The sequence below is a fragment of the Chiloscyllium plagiosum genome, unplaced genomic scaffold (genome assembly GCF_037043375.1).
Source record: "Chiloscyllium plagiosum isolate Xiang-an unplaced genomic scaffold, Cpla_swu_hap1 HiC_scaffold_18, whole genome shotgun sequence".
NCBI classification, from domain to species: Eukaryota; Metazoa; Chordata; class Chondrichthyes; order Orectolobiformes; family Hemiscylliidae; genus Chiloscyllium; species Chiloscyllium plagiosum.
This window is the reverse complement of record NW_028270156.1, coordinates 63,043,892-63,068,060: the sequence shown is the minus strand read 5'-3', so window position 1 is coordinate 63,068,060 and position 24,169 is coordinate 63,043,892. Positions and strand designations below refer to the sequence as shown.

General features: G+C 53.5%; 1 protein-coding gene across 1 annotated transcript in view; it reads left to right on the top strand.

Moving 5' to 3' along the window:
• The first annotated feature begins 6,119 nt into the window (after positions 1-6,119).
• Positions 6,120-24,169, top strand: part of LOC122557945 (N-acetyl-beta-glucosaminyl-glycoprotein 4-beta-N-acetylgalactosaminyltransferase 1-like) — a 727,525-nt gene continuing 709,475 nt past the window's right edge. The window contains exon 1 of the mRNA XM_043706193.2: positions 6,120-6,431. Within this exon, the coding sequence (XP_043562128.2) occupies positions 6,281-6,431 (151 nt within the window). The 5' untranslated portion in view covers positions 6,120-6,280. The remainder of the gene's footprint in view (positions 6,432-24,169) is intronic.

Sequence of the window (24,169 nt, the reverse complement as noted above, 5' to 3'; positions counted from 1 at the left end):
GTACCACATACTAACCAAATCCACTGGAGGTGATAGTGTGGAATGAACTTCCTGAGGCAGTCCTGGATGCAGGCAAAGTTACAATGTTTAAAAGGCATTTGGATAAGTTCATGAATAGGAAAGATTTGGAGGGATATATTGCAGGGGCAGGCACGTGGGACTATCTTAGTTTGGGATTATGTTCGGCATGGAATAGTTGGACCGAAGCGTCTGTTTCCGTGCTATATGAGTCTATAATTTTGACTGTGTCCAATATATGTCAGGATGCAATCAAAAGGCAGATAGATTCATTGTCAACAGTTGGACCTTGTGGTGCAATGCTAGTGTCCCTTCCTCTGGACCAGAAGGTCTGGGTTCAACTCCAACCTGCACCAAAGGTGTGGAATAACATGGTTGAATAGGATGATTTCAGAGATCCCTGGAGGACTGTCTTTTAGAGTGGCTCAGTGGTTAGCACTGTTGCGTCACAGCACCAGGGACCCAGGTTCAATTCCAGCCTCGGACGACCGGCTGCGTGGAGTTTACACATTCTCCCCGTGTCTGTGTGGGTTTCCTCCCACAATCCAAAAGATGAGCAGGTCAGGTGAATTGGCTGTGCTAAATTACCTGTAGTTTTAGGTACATTAGTCAGAGGTAAATATAGGGTAGGGGAATGGGTCTGGGTGGGATGCTTTTTGGAGGGTCGGTGTGGACTTGTTGGGCTGAAGGGCCTGTTTACATACTGGAGGGAATTTAATCTACGCTTATGAGACAGCTGATCTCAAAGAAACATATTAGATTCTTAAGGGGCTTGACAGTGTTTCCCCTCATGGGAGACTCTAGAATGAGAGGGCATAGTCTTAGTCAATAGATGCAGGAATAGGCCATTCGAGAATCAGTAAATGGAGGACACGCCAAGGCCTTTAGATTAGATTCCCTACAGTGTGAAAACAGGCCCTTCAGCCCAACCAGTCCACACCCCCCCCCTCCGAAGAGTAACCCACCCAGACCCATTTCCTTCTGACTATCACTATGGCCAATTCAGCGGCACATCTTTTGTGACTGTGGGAGGAAACCGGATCAGACGCAGGGAGACAGTCGGCGGAGGCTGGAATCGAACCTGGAGCTAGTGAGGCAGCAGTGCTAACCACTGAGCCACCATGCCGCCCCAATGTTGCCCCCAATTGTGTTTAGAGTCATAAAGAGGGCTTTTCCTTTCGCTTATCATCAATTAAAATGAGTCTTCCAATGTCTTGGGTGAGCGTTGCTTTAATTGCTTTAAATCTTCGAGTTTCTCGAGGGTATTTTTTGCTCACCCCAATGATGTGGGGGATAAGATGCATTCAGGGACTCTTCCAATCACAATCACCAAGCTCGCAAAATTAACCCTCTCAAAACTTACACTGCCCGGTTTCTGCACTGCCTTTCATCTGGAAGGTGTTACATATACAGGAGAAAGCTGGAAAATATTGATAATAGGAGCTGGACGATGTTGCCTTTGGATAAGCTCAAACCCAGCAAAAAAAAAAACCCAGCTATTGCAATCTCCCCGTGTCACTGTGCAGCAACGCTTTTAATTTGACAAGTAAAACTGCACATAGCCTGCATCCGGAACAGCGGGTGCTGCCTACTCATTCATTTCTGTTTGCTTCACGTTCACAAACAGATTCAACGGGACGGATTCCTTTACATTTCGAGAACATTGGAGGTTTTCGGAATAATTTGGATGGCAGAGGGCAGGGAGGGAAGGTACTTGGGGCAAATCCTCGGCGGGGAGGACTAGTTTCGATCAGCTGAGTTCTGTGGTTTCAACAGAGCCCGGAAGATTCTGATTTTATTATCGCTGGGTTCCAAAGTATGATGGGAGATGCTGGAAATACTCAGCTGGCGTCTGTGGGCAGAGCGGGCAGTGTGTCAGGAAGAGGTTAGAGATGGAAACAACTTTGACTTTGCTGCCAACTGGTCACATTTCTGCAAGGACGCGAGACTACGTGACAGCTCACTCCAACTTTATTCACCGTGTAGATCTTTTTTAACGGAAAGGCGAACTTTTCAAACGCGTGCACGACAAGGAGGGAGCTGAGCTGGAGTGGGGAGGGGGTGGGGAGGTGCGCAAGTGTGGACTGGTGCAAATAATTCATTTCAGCTCAGAGCGGGATCGCCGGCAGGTGTCACACAAGCATTGACAGCAACACTTTACTGCAGAGTTCTGCTTCGGTTCTCTCTGCCTGTTGCGCCTTGGTCTTTTTTATTCAGATATAACGGGGGTGAGGTGGGAGGTTGGAAATCGCGTGGATAGAAAATCCAAGTTGCAACCCCTCTCTGGTCCCAGGTAGGCGGTCAGTACAGGAGGGAGAATAGGATAAGCCGACGAGGGTCTTATCAACGCGGGTACATAGTCGGCAGCTTCTTTTAATACACACTTCAGGACCTGTAGACAGAACCATAGAAACAATAACAGCACAACCGGTGGCTATTTGCTCCATCTTGTCCGTGCTGACCCAAATACTATCTTCCTTCCAATGTTACAAGATAATGCATGGCTGAGAAAGAGAGAACTGCAGATGCTGGAGATCAGAGCTGAAAATGTGTTGCTGGAAAAGCGCAGCAGGTCAGGCAGCATCCAAGGAACAGGAGAATCGACGTTTCGGGCATAAGCCCTTCTTCAGGAGACTGGGAAATTGTTTCCATCAGGCGGGGAGACGAGTACTCTTAGTCACAGCCTTAGAATTAGAGAGGGGGTCAATTTAGAACGGAAATGAGGAGACATTTCTTCAGCCAGAGAGTGGTGGGCCTGTGGAATTCATTGCCAAGGAGCGCAGTGGAGGCTGGGATGTTAAATGACTTCAAGGCAGAGATTGATAAATTCTTGATCTCGCAAGGAATTAAGGGCTGGGGAAAGTGCGGGTAAGTGGAGTTGAAATACCCATTAGCCGTGATTGAGTGGCGGAGTGGACTGAATGGAGGTTTAGGGTGAGAGGGGAAAGATATAAAAGTGACCTAAGGGCAACTTTTTCACGCAGAGGGTGGTCCGCGTATGGATGAGGTGCCAGATGAAGTGGTGGAGGCTGGTACAATTGCAACATTTAAGAGGCATTTGGATGGGTATATGAATAGGAAGGGTTTGGAGGGATATGGGCCGGGTGCTGGCAGGTGGGACTAGATTGGGTTGGGATATCTGGTCGGCATGGACGGGTCGGACCGAAGGGTTTGTTTCCATGCTGTACATCTCTATGACTCTATGACACTTAGCCTCTGGGTTTTAAACTCTCTGCCAACTCTCCTGTCTACTCTAGTTGTACCCTTCGTAATTTTGTCTACCACAACCATGTTAAAAATCACACAACACCAGGTTATAGTCCAACGGCTTTATTTGGAAGCAAAGGTTTTCGGAGCGCTGCTCCTTCATCAGGAGCTCCTTCACTAGCTCCGAAAGCTAGTTCCTGATGAAGGGCCTTTGCCCAAAACATCGATTTTCCTGCTCCTTGGATGCTGCCTGACCAGCTGCGCTTTTCCAGCGCCACTCTAATCTTGATTCTGGTCTCCAGCATCTGCAGTACCCACTTCCGTCCAGCTCCGAAAGCTAGCCAGTCCCACAGCAGCTAGAGAAAAAGGCCAGAGAATTACTTCATCAAAACCGAAAGAACTGCGGGTGCTGGAGATCAGAAACAGGGACAGCAATTGCTGGCAAAGCTCAGCATGTCTTGGCAGCATCTACGGAGAGGAAGCAGAGTTAACATTTCGGGTCCAGTGACCCTTCCTCAGAACTCAATTGCTTGAAATGATTTTGTGAGGCGCCACTCCAATGCAGGCATGTTCTAAGCGGGGAGGCGTTGAGAACTGAACCGGCGGCGAGTTGGAGCCGCTGGTTACATTAACCTTGTTGTTTTATACCAGCGGAGGTGTGCAGTTTGTACGCCGCGTTTTGTAAGAAGAAAACAAGCCACTTTCTCAACGCTGAACCCTGATTCCCTTTCAGTCAGCAACACGTTTTCTCCAGAATTGGATTCACTTTCTGCCGGTCAGCCAAGAGGAAATGAAGAGTGCACTCTGGGTCATTAACCGTGCGGACTTTGTGGGAATGAGATTCCTAAATATACAGCTGCTGTGTGCGTTAAGACACGCGACAGGTTTCCTATATTCTTTTACATTTTAACCTCAAAATAGGTGAGAGATCCGCTTCAATATGAGGAAAGGTTACTCTGGGGGTTAATAAGCTTGTTACATCCGGACTAGCATGTTACCGTGGAGGAAATAGGGCCAGATTTTTTTTTTGAACAGTAAGCACTTAAATCAGAAACTACTTTTGCAACTCTTAAATATCACACGTTGTTTTATTTGTAGGCGGAAGACAGAATCAATAATGAAGCAGAATTGACTCAAGTATTCCTCACCAAAAAAAATTCCAACTGCGTGCAGCTCAGAAGGAGGCTATCCTGGGTCTTTTAAGATGAACATTTTGGGTTCTAACGTCCGAGTTGCAGCATTCATGCTGTTCTTGGTAGGTTGTAGGCCTGTGAGCATTGGATTTAAAGTATGAGTTCCAGCTCCTTTCTCACTGCAGAGACTGTAGTTTCCAAAGGCTGACTAACACCAGGCTGCTGCGTTTTTTTGAAGTAATAGATGGTGGCACTTTAATTGTGCAGTTCTTTGATGAAGTTATTTTATATTTATCTTAGCCCACCTTGCAACGGGCGGAAATGATCAACAGCTGCCCCAGGCCTTCCTCCTTTCTTCACCCTCCTTCAACTTTCGTGAAGGTGATACCACACCTTTCTCATTCCTAGCGCCCACTCCCACAATCCAAAGCTCTGCTTTTCTTTTTGCCAATTTAGAGACTGAAATAGTTTAAATATCAGCCGTGGCTCATTGCCTCTTCCAGTCAAACCGGGTAGGCTCAGGAGTTGAGCACGTCCATCCACAAAGACACACTGTCACAAATATCCTCTTCTAAATGTAACCCTCAGGCTCCGACATTTCTCTTCAAATGTACTGTGGGAGGATTTTGAAGAACAAGTGTGTTGTCTCCATTTCTTTCAACGTGACTAAAATATTGCTCATCCAGCAATTTCTTCTTATTCTGATTTGAATATGCGTCTTGCTCATTATGACATTGCTGTTTATGAAGCTTTGTTGTGTGCAAAACTGGCACATTAGAACACTTCAAAAGTAACTTCTTCGACTGGCAGGAGCCATCCTGCGATGGTGAAGGGGGCTACATAAACACAAGTCCGTTTTCTTGCAAATTTTGTCCCAAAAGTTAAAAAGCGAACGGTATATCCGCGTTCCACAAAAGACGAATAGATAAAAGTAATAGGGAGGGAAGGAACGTTAAAGTTTTATTTTGTTGAACTTGCGCATTTTCATATTTTGGGTTTTCTTTTTAACTTTTTGCAAAAGAAACAAGTTTACTTTCAAGTAAACGTCCTGCCTGATGAATGCTGCATTGTCCTCGGATTTACCTGGTACTTTAAACAGTGCGTTTTGGGGGAATTTCTTGCAGGAGAACAAAAGGAACTGCAACTATCATTAAAAAAATGAACCCTATTCCTAACGACATAAACGGTAAAAAGTACGAATAGGTAGTTTTGAAATTAAACCTTCGTTCTCTTCCAACAGGGACAACTGAGTTCACATTCTGCGGTTGATTTCCCCCCTACCCGCTGTAATGGTCCAGTCCGCTAGTAGCTGTCACCGTGCTGAAAGTGGGAGGATGCAACCTAACCTGATGGCACCGTCAGGTCCCGCCTTCCCCTCACTCCGATTGGTGCGGGCCGCTGCCTGTTCGGTCGTCTCTGGCGTTCTATTGGCCGTGAGCGGGCGGTGACGCGCGGTTGGTGGGCGCGAGGAGCCGAAGATGTAGCATTTTTCGGCAGGGTTTGGTAGAGGGGCGCCGGGCGGAGACACACATACGCACAGTAAGAGGTTAGAGCAGGGGGCTAGTGGAGAGAGGGATGCACACACAGCCCCGCCTGGCAGACCAATGACTTACCCATCTGCCTTCTCCGAGTGAATGACAGGGCGGGCACCGCTTTGAAAGATGTGGTGGCGGCCGTGAGCAAAGTGAGCAGGGGGGTGGGGTGGGGTGGGGTGGGGAGGGGAGGGGGTGTGTGTTTGAATACAGAAGGGCGGCTGCTGCCAGAGAGAGAGAGAGCGGAGGGGGTTGGAAGCTCCGCCGCTGTCTTCCCTTCTCTGGGTCTCTCTTGTGAGTGTGTGTCTTTCTCCCTCCACCGGCAGTGCAGAGGGAGATGGGCTCCCGGCGGCGGCTGCTGCTGCTGCACCCCCACTGAAGAAGAAAAGGATGTGGCGCTTCCCCGTCAAGAAGATCCGCAAACAGTTCAAACTGCTGCTGGTGCTGGTCCTGCTCACCTTCGGCATCTGGTTCACGTACCTGCACGTCGCCGTGCTCAAGAGTGGCCGGGCGCTTAAGCTGCACATCGCCTATGGACGCGGTGAGTTTCCCCCTACTCTGAGCTGTCCGTGCATTGCCTAAAGACGTTCATTCATTCATTCACACAACTCCTCAGCCCTCGCTGCGCTGAAACCTCTTGAGCTTGCAGTGCTGGCTGGAAGTAAACTTCACCACCAAAAGCTGCTCGTGAAAATAAAAGTTGTTTGTTTGTTTTAAGTTACTCTGAAATGGACCGGTCTGTCGAACAGCTGGCTACAAATCTGGGACAGGTTTCTCCTCATTGTAATTAAGCGCCTCTCCCAGGTTGTTTCTTGACTGGAGTACGAGCGAACGAGTGTTGTTTTCTGAAGTTACAAAGATAGGAATTGCTGGAAAAGCTCAGCAATCTGTGCGGACAAAGGTCCATTCGACCCGAAACGTTAACTCTTGATTTCTCTCCACGGATGCTGCCAGACCTTCTGAGCTTTTCCAGCAATTTCTGGGTTTTTTTTGTACCTAATTTACAGTATCCGCGGTTATTTCGTTTTTAAATAAAAGCTGTTTGTTTGTTTTAGTGGCTCGGAGATGGACCGGTCTATCAAAACAACTGGCTGAAAAATCTGGGGCAGGTTACTTTTTCACTATAATTAAGTGTAAGCCCCTTTCACAGAATATTGCTTGAATATTGAATATAAAACGAACTTGTTTCTTATTTGATGTTACAAAGACGGAAATTGCTGGAAAAGCTCAGCAGGTCTGGCAACATCTAAGGGGCGAGACGTTTCAGGTCCAGCGACCCTTACTCAGGACAGTTCTTTTCCAGCAATTTATATCTGATTCCCAGCAGTGTTTTTTTTTGTTTTTGTTTCTAAAGTACCCCTTTTGGGAAAAAAAAACATTTAAAGGGCCGTTGGAATTGGGTATACGATTTTATAACAGGAGGGTGTGTAAATTTGCGCCTGTGTGTTTGGGAATGGATGAGATGCTTGCTGTGTATTGTACCATCAATGGTATCACGCCCACATAGTTGTGCATTGAATAGACCTATCGGGAGAGATAGCGTCCAAGCCAAAGTAGAAACCATACTCCAGCCTGCCAGAAGCAACTCTGCAGAGAGCTGGATTAGCAACATCGGGGAACTCAGGTTGACAAGTGTAACTGGGCTCGCGTTTGAAACTCTGCAGGATGTCAGGGTTTGGAGAGTAACTCAAACTAGAATGCGGAATGATATTTGCAGCCAAGTTAATATTAGAAACAAAACTCGCCTTTTTGAATGTGTGACCGTTGGGCCCGAGAAACGGGAAGAAGTGGGGTTTTTTTTAAAGGTAATTGGGAGGTTTGTTTTGTGCTGTCGGTGATTGGAAGTTTACAATAAAAAAAATTGTAGCATCCCTCTATATCAAGTTGATATCAACCACTAATCTCCAAATCATATCAAGTTGATGATCTTCAGAGTGTCACGTTGCGAGTTTTGTTTTAAATGCCCGGGTTTTAATTCGTTTCCAAACGCTTCTTATTGAAGAGTGGTTAGGGTTGTGTCGGCTATAAATTTCAGGAGTTTGACCCACCCCCTTCTCACCGGCCGGCTCAGGCGCTCTCTGGGTAAGCAAGCCGCTGAGTGTAAGATATGTGAAGCTCCAGGAGGGGAGTGGTCGCTATTCTGTGGGTTGTAGGGGCTGGGGAAGGTGGGAGCATAGAACACCAGATCTCTCATCACTCTGGACTCCCCTCAGAAAGGAGGGCTCACTCCACGTTCATCAGTTTCCCTCCCACCAAGGTGCAGAGGCCAACTCTGTGGGTGACAGTGAGACCACCCCAGTGAATGGCGACACCTGGTAAACAAACACACACCCTGTTGGCAGCACCAGGGGAGGACGGACAACAGCGGAGGTCCTGAATTCAAACAGATTCTTATTGGATCCCACAGTGGAACCAACCCCCCCCGACCCCCCCCCCCCCCCCCCCCGCTGGGACAGACCTTTCCGGATATGTGTGCCAGCCAGTGCCCTTGGCCAGTCACCACACACCCTAACACAGTGCACACTCCGTATGCCCGCCCATTGCAGACCTGCAGAGATCACCTTATCTCTGGATCATTGACAAAGTGGGAACAGCTCTCTCTCTCTCTCTCTCCGTCAACCCACTCCCCCTTTTTGGCATTGGCTACAGCTGATGGCGATGCATGTTTGTGTGTGGGGATTGCAGATTGGCAGTGGCTGGGGGGACTGTGTGGGAACCAGAGCATTGTATTTAATTCTGGGCTGAGATTTCAGAGGCAGTAGCCTACCATTTGGTACAGTTAGATTCCTGGCCCATTCCCACCCCCACCCTCACTTCCCAGTTTCTCTCTAACCTCACACAGGCCTCTCCCAGGTTTGGTCTGGTTGGTGACACTTCCAGTTTTGCTCTGACATCATATTTTAGTTCAGGTTCTTAACTAAATGTTTGATTCCTCACTGGGATGTGGGTGTGAGTGGTAAGGACATCCGGGATTCCCCATTCCCAGCCTGGTTACCTGCTGGGCCACTGCAAGGGAAGGGTCAGAGACAGCCAAGTGATAGGAAAGGGTAGTCACCTCCTTCTCTCATCTCGCATCTCTCTCTCTCTCACACAGACACACACACAGCCTTTCTTAGAAACACTCATTCACTCTTTTTCTATCACACCCTCTCTCTCTCACACACACCCCTCCCTCACACACAAGTCCCCTCTCCCTCTCTCTCTCACACTCCCCCTCTCCTTCACACTTACACAGCCCGCTCTCCCTCACATCCCCTGTCCATTATTCACAAGCCCCCCTCTCCCTCTCTCTCACACATGCGCCCTCTCCCTCTCTCACACGCATACCCCTTTCCCTGATACACAGGCCCCCTCTCCCTCTCTCTCACACATGTGCCCTCTCCCTCTCTCACTCACACACACACTCCTGTCCCTTATACACAGGCCCCCTCTCCCTCTCTCTCTCACACATGCCCCCACCTCTTTCTCACACAAACACACACACACGTCATCTGTCTCTCTCTCTCTCTCACACACACACACACACACACCCATACCCTCTCTGTCTCTATCAAACACACCTCTCTCCCTCACATGCTCCATCTCCCTCTCACGCACATCCCCTCTCTCTCTCACGCACACCCCCCTCTCTCTCTCACGCACACCCCCCTCTCTCTCTCACGCACACCCCCCTCTCTCTCTCACGCACACCCCTCTCTCTCTCTCACGCACACCCCCCTCTCACGCACACCCCCCTCTCACGCACACCCCTCTCTCACGCACACCCCTCTCTCTCTCTCACGCACACCCCTCTCTCTCTCACGCACACCCCTCTCTCACGCACACCCCCCTCTCTCTCTCTCTCACCCCCCTCTCTCTCTCTCTCTCACCCCCCTCTCTCTCTCTCACCCCTCTCTCTCTCTCACCCCCTCTCTCTCTCTCACCCCCCTCTCTCTCTCTCTCACCCCCCCTCTCTCTCTCACCCCCCCTCTCTCTCTCACCCCCCCTCTCTCTCTCACCCCCCCTCTCTCTCTCTTTCACCCCCCCCTCTCTCTCTCACCCCCCCCCTCTCTCTCACACCCCCCCCCTCTCTCTCACACCCCCCCCCTCTCTCTCACACCCCCCCCTCTCTCTCACACCCCCCTCTCTCTCTCACACCCCCCTCTCTCTCTCACACCCCCCTCTCTCTCTCACACCCCCCCTCTCTCTCTCACACACCCGCTCTCTCTCTCACACACCCGCTCTCTCTCTCACACACCCGCTCTCTCTCTCACACACCCGCTCTCTCTCTCACACACCCGCTCTCTCTCTCACACACCCGCTCTCTCTCTCACACACCCGCTCTCTCTCTCACACACCCGCTCTCTCTCTCACACACCCGCTCTCTCTCTCACATACCCGCTCTCTCTCTCACACACCCGCTCTCTCTCTCACACACCCGCTCTCTCTCTCACACACCCGCTCTCTCTCTCACACACCCGCTCTCTCTCTCACACACCCGCTCTCTCTCTCACACACCCCCTCTCTCTCTCACACACCCGCTCTCTCTCTCACACACCCGCTCTCTCTCTCACACACCCGCTCTCTCTCTCACATACCCGCTCTCTCTCTCACACACCCGCTCTCTCTCTCACACACCCGCTCTCTCTCTCACACACCCGCTCTCTCTCTCACACACCCGCTCTCTCTCTCACACACCCGCTCTCTCTCTCACACACCCCCTCTCTCTCTCACACCCCCCCCTCTCTCTCTCACACCCCCCCTCTCTCTCTCACACACACACCCCTCTCTCTCACACACCCCTCTCTCTCTCTCACACACCCCTCTCTCTCTCTCTCACACACCCCTCTCTCTCTCTCTCACACACCCCTCTCTCTCTCTCTCACACACCCCTCTCTCTCTCTCACACACACCCCTCTGAATCTCTCTCACACACCCCCTCTCTATCTCTCACACACAACCCCCTCTCTATCTCTCACACACAACCCCCTCTCTATCTCTCACACACAACCCCCTCTCTATCTCTCACACACAACCCCCTCTCTATCTCTCTCACACACAGTCCCCTCTCTATCTCTCACACACACAGTCCCCTCTCTATCTCTCACACACAACCCCCTCTCTATCTCTCACACACAACCCCCTCTCTATCTCTCACACACACAGTCCCCTCTCTATCTCTCACACACACAGTCCCCTCTCTATCTCTCACACACAACCCCCTCTCTATCTCTCACACACAACCCCCTCTCTATCTCTCACACACAGTCCCCTCTCTATCTCTCACACACAGTCCCCTCTCTATCTCTCACACACAGTCCCCTCTCTATCTCTCACACACAGTCCCCTCTCTATCTCTCACACACAGTCCCCTCTCTATCTCTCACACACAGTCCCCTCTCTATCTCTCACACACAGTCCCCTCTCTATCTCTCACACACAGTCCCCTCTCTATCTCTCACACACACAGTCCCCTCTCTATCTCTCACACACACAGTCCCCTCTCTATCTCTCTCACACACAGTCCCCTCTCTATCTCTCTCACACACAGTCCCCTCTCTATCTCTCTCACACACAGTCCCCTCTCTATCTCTCACACACACAGTCCCCTCTCTATCTCTCACACACACAGTCCCCTCTCTATCTCTCTCACACACAGTCCCCTCTCTATCTCTCACACACACAGTCCCCTCTCTATCTCTCACACACACAGTCCCCTCTCTATCTCTCTCACACACAGTCCCCTCTCTATCTCTCACACACACAGTCCCCTCTCCATCACATACACCCCTCTCTCTCCCTCACACACAGTCCCCTCTCTCTCACACACACCCCTCTCTCTCTCTCTCTCTCACGCACACCCATCTCTCTCTCTCTCTCACGCACACCCATCTCTCTCTCTCTCTCACGCACACCCATCTCTCTCTCTCACGCACACCCATCTCTCTCTCTCTCTCTCACGCACACCCATCTCTCTCTCTCTCTCACGCACACCCATCTCTCTCTCTCTCTCACGCACACCCATCTCTCTCTCTCTCACGCACACCCATCTCTCTCTCTCTCTCACGCACACCCCTCTCTCTCTCTCTCACGCACACCCCTCTCTCTCTCTCTCACGCACACCCATCTCTCTCTCTCTCACGCACACCCCTCTCTCTCTCCCTCACGCACACCCCTCTCTCTCTCACGCACACCCCTCTCTCTCTCCCTCACGCACACCCCTCTCTCCCTCACGCACACCCCTCTCTCCCTCACGCACACCCCTCTCTCCCTCACGCACACCCCTCTCTCCCTCACGCACACCCCTCTCTCCCTCACGCACACCCCTCTCTCCCTCACGCACACCCCTCTCTCCCTCACGCACACCCCTCTCTCCCTCACGCACACTCCCCTCTCCCTCTCACACTAACACACGCCTCTCTGACACACACACCTCTCTCTCTCACACTAACACACGCCTCTCTGACACACACTCTCCTCTCTCTCACACACACTCTCCTCTCTCACACACACACTCTCCTCTCTCACACACACACTCTCCTCTCTCACACACACACTCTCCTCTCTCACACACACACTCTCCTCTCTCTCTCACACACTCTCCTCTCTCTCACACACTCTCCTCTCTCTCACACACTCCCCTCTCCCTCACGCACACTCTCCTCTCCCTCACGCACACTCCCCTCTCCCTCACGCACACTCCCCTCTCCCTCACGCACACTCCCCTCTCCCTCTCACACTAACACACGCCTCTCTGACACACACACCTCTCTCTCTCACACTAACACACGCCTCTCTGACACACACTCTCCACTCTCTCACACACACTCTCCTCTCTCACACACACACTCTCCTCTCTCACACACACACTCTCCTCTCTCACACACACACTCTCCTCTCTCTCTCACACACTCTCCTCTCTCTCACACACTCTCCTCTCTCTCACACACTCCCCTCTCCCTCACGCACACTCCCCTCTCCCTCACGCACACTCCCCTCTCCCTCACGCACACTCCCCTCTCCCTCACGCACACTCCCCTCTCCCTCTCACACTAACACACGCCTCTCTGACACACACACCTCTCTCTCTCACACTAACACACGCCTCTCTGACACACACTCTCCTCTCTCTCACACACACTCTCCTCTCTCACACACACACTCTCCTCTCTCACACACACACTCTCCTCTCTCTCTCACACACTCTCCTCTCTCTCACACACTCTCCTCTCTCTCACACACTCCCCTCTCTCTCACACACTCCCCTCTCCCTCTCACACACTCCCCTCTCCCTCTCACACACTCCCCTCTCCCTCTCACACACTCCCCTCTCCCTCTCACACACTCCCCTCTCCCTCTCACACACTCCCCTCTCCCTCTCACACACTCCCCTCTCCCTCTCACACACTCCCCTCTCCCTCTCACACACTCCCCTCTCTCTCACACACTCCTCTCTCTCTCACACACTCCTCTCTCTCTCACACACTCCCCTCTCCCTCTCACACACTCCCCTCTCCCTCTCACACACTCCCCTCTCCCTCTCACACACTCCCCTCTCCCTCTCACACACACCTCTCTCTCACACTAACTCCTCTCAACACACTCTCTCACTCCACTCTCCCTCTCACACACTCTCCCTCTCTCTCTCACACAATCCCTCTCTCTCACACTCTCCTCACTCTCACACATATCCCTCTCTCTCTCACACATATCCCTCTCTCTCTCACACATATCCCTCTCTCTCTCACACATATCCCTCTCTCTCTCACACATATCCCTCTCTCTCTCACACATATCCCTCTCTCTCTCACACATATCCCTCTCTCTCTCACACATATCCCTCTCTCTCTCACACATATCCCTCTCTCTCTCACACATATCCCTCTCTCTCTCACACATATCCCTCTCTCTCTCACACATATCCCTCTCTCTCTCACACATATCCCTCTCTCTCTCACACATATCCCTCTCTCTCTCACACATATCCCTCTCTCTCTCACACATATCCCTCTCTCTCTCACACATATCCCTCTCTCTCTCACACATATCCCTCTCTCTCTCACACATATCCCTCTCTCTCTCACACATATCCCTCTCTCTCTCACACATATCCCTCTCTCTCTCACACATATCCCTCTCTCTCTCACACATATCCCTCTCTCTCTCACACATATCCCTCTCTCTCTCACACATATCCCTCTCTCTCTCACACATATCCCTCTCTCTCTCACACATATCCCTCTCTCTCTCACACATATCCCTCTCTCTCTCACACATATCCCTCTCTCTCTCACACATATCCCTCTCTCTCTCACACATATCCCTCTCTCTCTCACACATATCCCTCTCTCTCTCACACATATCCCTCTCTCTCTCACACATATCCCTCTCTCTCTCACACATATCCCTCTCTCTCTCACACATATCCCTCTCTCTCTCACACATATCCCTCTCTCTCTCACACATATCCCTCTCTCTCTCACACACACACCTCTCTCTCTCACACACACACACTCTCCTCTCTCTCTCACACTCTCCTCTCTCTCTCATCTCCTCTCTCTCTCTCACACTCTCCTCTCTCTCTCTCACACTCTCCTCTCTCTCTCTCACACACACACACACCCTCTCTCTCATACATGGCCCCTCTCTCTCTCATACATGGCCCCTCTCTCTCTCATACATGGCCCCTCTCTCTCTCATACACGCCCCCTCTCTCTCACTCATGCACGCCACCTCTCTCTCACTCATGCACGCCCCCTCCCTCCCTCACACACTCCGCTCTCTCTCACACACGCTCCGCTCTCTCTCACACACGCTCCGCTCTCTCTCACACACGCTCCGCTCTCTCTCACACACGCTCCGCTCTCTCTCACACACGCTCCGCTCTCTCTCACACACGCTCCGCTCTCTCTCACACACGCTCCGCTCTCTCTCACACACGCTCCGCTCTCTCTCACACACACACACACACACCCTCTCTCTCATACATGGCCCCTCTCTCTCTCATACATGGCCCCTCTCTCTCTCATACACGCCCCCTCTCTCTCACTCATGCACGCCCCCTCTCTCTCACTCATGCACGCCCCCTCTCTCTCACTCATGCACGCCCCCTCTCTCTCACTCATGCACGCCCCCTCTCTCTCACTCATGCACGCCCCCTCTCTCTCACTCATACATGCCCCCTCCCTCCCTCACACACTCCGCTCTCTCTCACACACGCTCCGCTCTCTCTCACACACGCTCCGCTCTCTCTCACACACGCTCCGCTCTCTCTCACACACGCTCCGCTCTCTCTCACACACGCTCCGCTCTCTCTCACACACGCTGCGTTCTCTCACACACGCTGCGTTCTCTCTCACACACGCTGCGTTCTCTCTCACACACGCTGCGTTCTCTCTCACACACGCTGCGTTCTCTCTCACACACGCTGCGTTCTCTCTCACACACGCTGCGTTCTCTCTCACACACGCTGCGTTCTCTCTCACACACGCTGCGCTCTCTCTCACACACGCTGCGCTCTCTCTCACACACGCTGCGCTCTCTCTCACACACGCTCCGCTCTCTCTCACACACGCTCCGCTCTCTCTCACACACGCTCCGCTCTCTCTCACACACGCTCCGCTCTCTCTCACACACGCTCCGCTCTCTCTCACACACGCTCCGCTCTCTCTCACACACGCTCCGCTCTCTCTCTCACACGCTGCGCTCTCTCTCTCACACGCTGCGCTCTCTCTCACACACGCTGCGCTCTCTCTCACACACGCTGCGCTCTCTCTCACACACGCTGCGCTCTCTCTCACACACGCTGCGCTCTCTCACACACGCTCCCCTCTCTCACACACGCTCCCCTCTCTCACACACGCTCCCCTCTCTCTCACACACACCCCTCTCTCTCACACACACCCCTCTCTCTCACACACACCCCTCTCTCTCACTCATACACGCCCCCTCTCTCTCACTCATACACGCCCCCTCTCTCTCACTCATACACGCCCCCTCTCTCTCACTCATACACGCCCCCTCTCTCTCGCACACACTCCGCTCTCTCTCGCACACACTCCGCTCTCTCTCGCACACACTCCGCTCTCTCTCGCACACACTCCGCTCTCTCTCGCACACACTCCGCTCTCTCTCGCACACACTCCGCTCTCTCTCTCTCACACTCCGCTCTCTCTCTCTCACACTCCGCTCTCTCTCTCTCACACTCCGCTCTCTCTCTCTCACACTCCGCTCTCTCTCTCTCACACTCCGCTCTCTCTCTCTCACACTCCGCTCTCTCTCTCTCACACTCCGCTCTCTCTCTCACACACTCCGCTCTCTCTCTCACACACTCCGCTCTCTCTCTCACACACTCCGCTCTCTCTCTCACACACTCCGCTCTCTCTCTCTCACACACGCCTCTCCCTCTCTCACACACGCCTCTCCCTCGCTCACACACGCCTCTCCCTCTCTCACACACGCCTCTCCCTCTCTCACACACGCTCCCCTCTCCCTCTCACACACTCCCCTCTCCCTCACACTAACACACGCCTGACACACACTCTCCTCTCTCTCACACACACCTCTCTCTCTCACACTAACACACGCCTCTCTGACACACACTCTCCTCTCTCTCACACATATCCCTCTCTCACACACACACCTCTCTCTCTCACACACACACCTCTCTCTCTCACACACACACTCTCCTCTCTCTCACACACACACTCTCCTCTCTCTCACACACACACTCTCCTCTCTCTCACACACACACTCCGCTCTCTCTCTCACACACACACTCCGCTCTCTGTCTCACACACACACTCCGCTCTCTCTCTCACACACACTCCGCTCTCTCTCTCACACACACTCCGCTCTCTCTCTCACACACACTCCGCTCTCTCTCTCACACACACTCCGCTCTCCCTCTCTCGCACACTCCGCTCTCCCTCTCTCGCACACTCCGCTCTCCCTCTCTCGCACACTCCGCTCTCCCTCTCTCGCACACTCCGCTCTCCCTCTCTCGCACACTCCGCTCTCCCTCTCTCGCACACTCCGCTCTCCCTCTCTCGCACACTCCGCTCTCCCTCTCTCGCACACTCCCCTCTCCCTCTCTCGCACACTCCCCTCTCCCTCTCTCGCACACTCCCCTCTCTCTCAGACACACACACACTCCCCTCTCCATCTCACACACTCCCCTCTCCATCTCACACACTCCCCTCTCCATCTCACACACTCCCCTCTCCATCTCACACACTCCCCTCTCCATCTCACACACTCCCCTCTCCATCTCACACACTCCCCTCTCCATCTCACACACTCCCCTCTCCATCTCACACACTCCCCTCTCCATCTCACACACTCCCCTCTCCATCTCACACACTCCCCTCTCCATCTCACACACTCCCCTCTCCATCTCACACACTCCCCTCTCCATCTCACACACTCCCCTCTCCATCTCACACACTCCCCTCTCCATCTCACACACTCCCCTCTCCATCTCACACACTCCCCTCTCCATCTCACACACTCCCCTCTCCCTCTCACACACTCCCCTCTCTCTCACACTAACACACGCCTCTCTGACACACACTCTCTCTCACACATATCCCTCTCTCTCACACATATCCTTCTCTCTCTCACACACACCCCTCTCTCTCACACACACCCCTCTCTCTCACACACACCCATCTCTCTCACACACACCCCTCTCTCTCACACACACCCCTCTCTCTCACACACACACTCTCCTCTCTCTCATACACACACTCTCCTCTCTCTCACACACACACTCTCCTCTCTCTCACACACACACTCTCCTCTCTCTCTCACACACACTCTCCTCTCTCTCTCACACACACTCTCCTCTCTCTCACACACACACTCTCCTCTCTCTCTCACACACACTCTCCTCTCTCTCACACACACACTCTCCTCTCTCTCACACACACACTCTCCTCTCTCTCACACACACACTCTCCTCTCTCTCACACACACACTCTCCTCTCTCTCACACACACACTCTCCTCTCTCTCACACACACACACTCTCCTCTCTCTCACACACACACTCTCCTCTCTCTCACACACACACTCTCCTCTCTCTCACACACACACTCTCCTCTCTCTCACACACACACTCTCCTCTCTCTCACACACACACTCTCCTCTCTCTCTCACACACACTCTCCTCTCTCTCTCACACACACTCTCCTCTCTCTCTCACACACACTCTCCTCTCTCTCTCACACACACTCTCCTCTCTCTCACACACACACTCTCCTCTCTCTCACACACACACTCTCCTCTCTCTCACACACACACTCTCCTCTCTCTCTCTCTCTCTCACACACACACACCCTCTCTCTCCTACACGGCCCCTCTCTCTCTCCTACACGGCCCCTCTCTCTCTCATACACGCCCCCTCTCTCTCTCTCATACACGCCCCCTCTCTCTCTCTCATACACGCCCCCTCTCTCTCACTCATACACGCCCCCTCTCTCTCACTCATACACGCCCCCTCTCTCTCACTCATACACGCCCCCTCTCTCTCACTCATACACGCCCCCTCTCTCTCACTCATACACGCCCCCTCTCTCTCACTCATACACGCCCCCTCTCTCTCACTCATACACGCCCCCTCTCTCTCACTCATACACGCCCCCTCTCTCTCACTCATACACGCCCCCTCTCTCTCACTCATACACGCCCCCTCTCTCTCACTCATACACGCCCCCTCTCTCTCACTCATACACGCCCCCTCTCTCTCACTCATACACGCCCCCTCTCTCTCACTCATACACGCCCCCTCTCTCTCACTCATACACGCCCCCTCTCTCTCACTCATACACGCCACCTCCCTCTCTCACTCATACACGCCACCTCCCTCTCTCACACACACACGCACCTCTCTCTCACTCATACACGCCCCCTCTCTCTCACTCATACACGCCCCCTCTCTCTCACTCATGCACACCCCTCCCTCCCTCACACACTCCGCTCTCTCTCGCACACACTCCGCTCTCTCGCACACACTCCGCGCTCTCTCGCACACACTCCGCGCTCTCTCGCACACACTCCGCGCTCTCTCGCTCACACTCCGCTCTCTCTCGCTCACACTCCGCTCTCTCTCGCACACACTCCGCTCTCTCTCGCACACACTCCGCTCTCTCTCGCACACACTCCGCTCTCTCTCGCACACACTCCGCTCTCTCTCGCACACACTCCGCTCTCTCTCGCTCACACTCCGCTCTCTCTCGCTCACACTCCGCTCTCTCTCGCTCACACTCCGCTCTCTCTCGCACACACTCCGCTCTCTCTCGCACACACGCCGCTTTCTCTCGCACACACTCCGCTCTCTCTCGCTCACACTCCGCTCTCTCTCGCTCACACTCCGCTCTCTCTCGCTCACACTCCGCTCTCTCTCGCACACACTCCGCTCTCTCTCGCACACACTCCGCTCTCTCTCGCACACACTCCGCTCTCTCTCGCACACACTCCGCTCTGTCTCGCACACACTCCGCTCTCTCACACACACTCCGCTCTCTCTCGCACACACTCCGCTCTCTCTCGCACACACTCCGCTCTCTCGCACACACTCCGCGCTCTCTCGCACACACTCCGCGCTCTCTCGCACACACTCCGCGCTCTCTCGCTCACACTCCGCTCTCTCTCGCTCACACTCCGCTCTCTCTCGCACACACTCCGCTCTCTCTCGCACACACTCCGCTCTCTCTCGCACACACTCCGCTCTCTCTCGCACACACTCCGCTCTCTCTCGCACACACTCCGCTCTCTCTCGCTCACACTCCGCTCTCTCTCGCTCACACTCCGCTCTCTCTCGCTCACACTCCGCTCTCTCTCGCACACACTCCGCTCTCTCTCGCACACACGCCGCTTTCTCTCGCTCACACTCCGCTCTCTCTCGCTCACACTCCGCTCTCTCTCGCTCACACTCCGCTCTCTCTCGCACACACTCCGCTCTCTCTCGCACACACTCCGCTCTCTCTCGCACACACTCCGCTCTGTCTCGCACACACTCCGCTCTCTCACACACACTCCGCTCTCTCTCACACACACTCCGCTCTCTCTCTCACACACCTCTCTCTCACACACACACACCTCTCTCTCACACACACACTCTCCTCTCTCACACACTCTCCTCTCTCACACACTCTCCTCTCTCTCACACACTCTCCTCTCTCTCACACACTCTCCTCTCTCTCACACACTCTCCTCTCTCTCACACACTCTCCTCTCTCTCTCACACTCTCCTCTCTCTCACACACTCTCCTCTCTCTCACACTCCTCTCTCTCTCTCACACACACACACACACACACCCTCTCTCTCATACACGCCCCCCTCTCTCACTCATACACGCCCCCCTCTCTCACTCATACACGCCCCCTTCTCTCACTCATACACGCCCCCTCTTTCTCACTCAGACACGCCCCCTTCTCTCACTCAGACACGCCCCCTCTCTCTCACTCATACACACCCCCTCTCTCTCACTCATAAACGCCCCCTCTCTCACTCATACACGCCCCCTCCCTCCCTCACACACTCCGCTCTCTCTCACACACACTCCGCTCTCTCACACACACACCTCCCTCTCTCACACACACACCTCCCTCTCTCACACACACACCTCCCTCTCTCACACACACCTCCCTCTCTCTCTCACACACACCTCCCTCTCTCTCACACACACCTCCCTCTCTCTCACACACACCTCCCTCTCTCTCACACACACCTCCCTCTCTCACACACACACCTCCCTCTCTCACACACACACCTCCCTCTCTCACACACACACCTCCCTCTCTCACACACACACCTCCCTCTCTCACACACACTCCGCTCTCTCTCACACCCATTCCGCTCTCTCTCACACACACTCCGCTCTCTCTCACACACACCTCCCTCTCTCACACACACCTCCCTCTCTCACACACACACCTCCCTCTCTCACACACACACCTCCCTCTCTCACACACACTCCGCTCTCTCTCACACACACTCCGCTCTCTCACACACTCTCCTCTCTCTCACACACTCTCCTCTCTCTCACACACTCTCCTCTCTCTCACACACTCTCCTCTCTCTCTCACACTCTCCTCTCTCTCACACACTCTCCTCTCTCTCACACTCCTCTCTCTCTCTCACACACACACACACACACACCCTCTCTCTCATACACGCCCCCCTCTCTCACTCATACACGCCCCCCTCTCTCACTCATACACGCCCCCCTCTCTCACTCATACACGCCCCCTCTTTCTCACTCAGACACGCCCCCTTCTCTCACTCAGACACGCCCCCTCTCTCTCACTCATACACACCCCCTCTCTCTCACTCATACACGCCCCCTCTCTCACTCATACACGCCCCCTCCCTCCCTCACACACTCCGCTCTCTCTCACACACACTCCGCTCTCTCACACACACACCTCCCTCTCTCACACACACACCTCCCTCTCTCACACACACACCTCCCTCTCTCACACACACCTCCCTCTCTCTCTCACACACACCTCCCTCTCTCTCACACACACCTCCCTCTCTCTCACACACACCTCCCTCTCTCTCACACACACCTCCCTCTCTCACACACACACCTCCCTCTCTCACACACACACCTCCCTCTCTCACACACACACCTCCCTCTCTCACACACACACCTCCCTCTCTCACACACACTCCGCTCTCTCTCACACCCATTCCGCTCTCTCTCACACACACTCCGCTCTCTCTCACACACACCTCCCTCTCTCACACACACCTCCCTCTCTCACACACACACCTCCCTCTCTCACACACACACCTCCCTCTCTCACACACACTCCGCTCTCTCTCACACACACTCCGCTCTCTCTCACACACACCTCCCTCTCTCACACACACCTCCCTCTCTCTCACACACACCTCCCTCTCTCTCACACACACCTCCCTCTCTCTCACACACACCTCCCTCTCTCACACACACACCTCCCTCTCTCACACACACACCTCCCTCTCTCACACACACACCTCCCTCTCTCACACACACACCTCCCTCTCTCACACACACACCTCCCTCTCTCACACACACACCTCCCTCTCTCACACACACACCTCCCTCTCTCACACACACACCTCCCTCTCTCACACACACACCTCCCTCTCTCACACACACTCCGCTCTCTCTCACACACACTCCGCTCTCTCTCACACACACTCCGCTCTCTCTCACACACACTCCGCTCTCTCTCACACACACTCCGCTCTCTCTCACACACACTCCGCTCTCTCTCACACACACTCCGCTCTCTCTCACACACACTCCGCTCTCTCTCACACACACTCCGCTCTCTCTCACACACACTCCGCTCTCTCTCACACACACTCCGCTCTCTCTCACACACACTCCGCTCTCTCTCACACACACTCCGCTCTCTCTCACACACACTCCGCTCTCTCTCACACACACCTCCCTCTCACACACACACCTCCCTCTCTCACACACACACCTCCCTCTCTCACTCATACACGCCCCCTCTCTCACTCATACACGCCCCCTCTCTCACTCACACACTCCGCTCTCTCACTCACACACTCCGCTCTCTCTCACACACACTCCACTCTCTCTCACACACACTCCGCTCTCTCTCACACACACTCCGCTCTCTCTCACACACACTCCGCTCTCTCTCTCACACACACTCCTCTCTCTCTCTCACACACACTCCTCTCTCTCTCTCTCTCACACACACTCCTCTCTCTCTCACTCACACACCCCTCTCTCTCTCACACACAGTCCCCTCTCTCTCTCTCACACACAGTCCCCTCTCTCTCTCTCACACACAGTCCCCTCTCTCTCTCTCACACACAGTCCCCTCTCTCTCTCTCACACACAGTCCCCTCTCTCTCTCTCACACACAGTCCCCTCTCTCTCTCTCACACACAGTCCCCTCTCTCTCTCTCTCACACAGTCCCCTCTCTCTCTCTCACACACAGTCCCCTCTCTCTCTCACACACAGTCCCCTCTCTCTCTCTCACACACAGTCCCCTCTCTCTCTCACACACAGTCCCCTCTCTCTCTCACGCACACCCCTCTCTCTCTCTCACACACGCACACCCCTCTCTCTCTCTCACACACGCACACCCCTCTCTCTCTCTCACACACGCACACCCCTCTGTATCTCTCACACACAGTCCCCTCTCTATCTCTCACACACAGTCCCCTCTCTATCTCTCACACACAGTCCCCTCTCTATCTCTCACACACACAGTCCCCTCTCTATCTCTCACACACACAGTCCCCTCTCTATCTCTCACACACACAGTCCCCTCTCTATCTCTCACACACACAGTCCCCTCTCTATCTCTCACACACACAGTCCCCTCTCTATCTCTCACACACACAGTCCCCTCTCTATCTCTCACACACACAGTCCCCTCTCTATCTCTCACACACACAGTCCCCTCTCTATCTCTCACACACACAGTCCCCTCTCTATCTCTCACACACACAGTCCCCTCTCTATCTCTCACACACACAGTCCCCTCTCTATCTCTCACACACACAGTCCCCTCTCTATCTCTCACACACACAGTCCCCTCTCTATCTCTCACACACACAGTCCCCTCTCTATCTCTCACACACACAGTCCCCTCTCTATCTCTCACACACACAGTCCCCTCTCTATCTCTCACACACACAGTCCCCTCTCTATCTCTCACACACACAGTCCCCTCTCTATCTCTCACACACACAGTCCCCTCTCTATCTCTCACACACACAGTCCCCTCTCTATCTCTCACACACACAGTCCCCTCTCTATCTCTCACACACACAGTCCCCTCTCTATCTCTCACACACACAGTCCCCTCTCTATCTCTCACACACACAGTCCCCTCTCTATCTCTCACACACACAGTCCCCTCTCTATCTCTCACACACACAGTCCCCTCTCTATCTCTCACACACACAGTCCCCTCTCTATCTCTCACACACACAGTCCCCTCTCTATCTCTCACACACACAGTCCCCTCTCTATCTCTCTCACACACACAGTCCCCTCTCTATCTCTCTCACACACACAGTCCCCTCTCTATCTCTCTCACACACAGTCCCCTCTCTATCTCTCTCACACACAGTCCCCTCTCTATCTCTCTCACACACAGTCCCCTCTCTATCTCTCTCACACACAGTCCCCTCTCTATCTCTCTCACACACAGTCCCCTCTCTATCTCTCTCACACACAGTCCCCTCTCTATCTCTCTCACACACAGTCCCCTCTCTATCTCTCTCACACACAGTCCCCTCTCTATCTCTCTCAC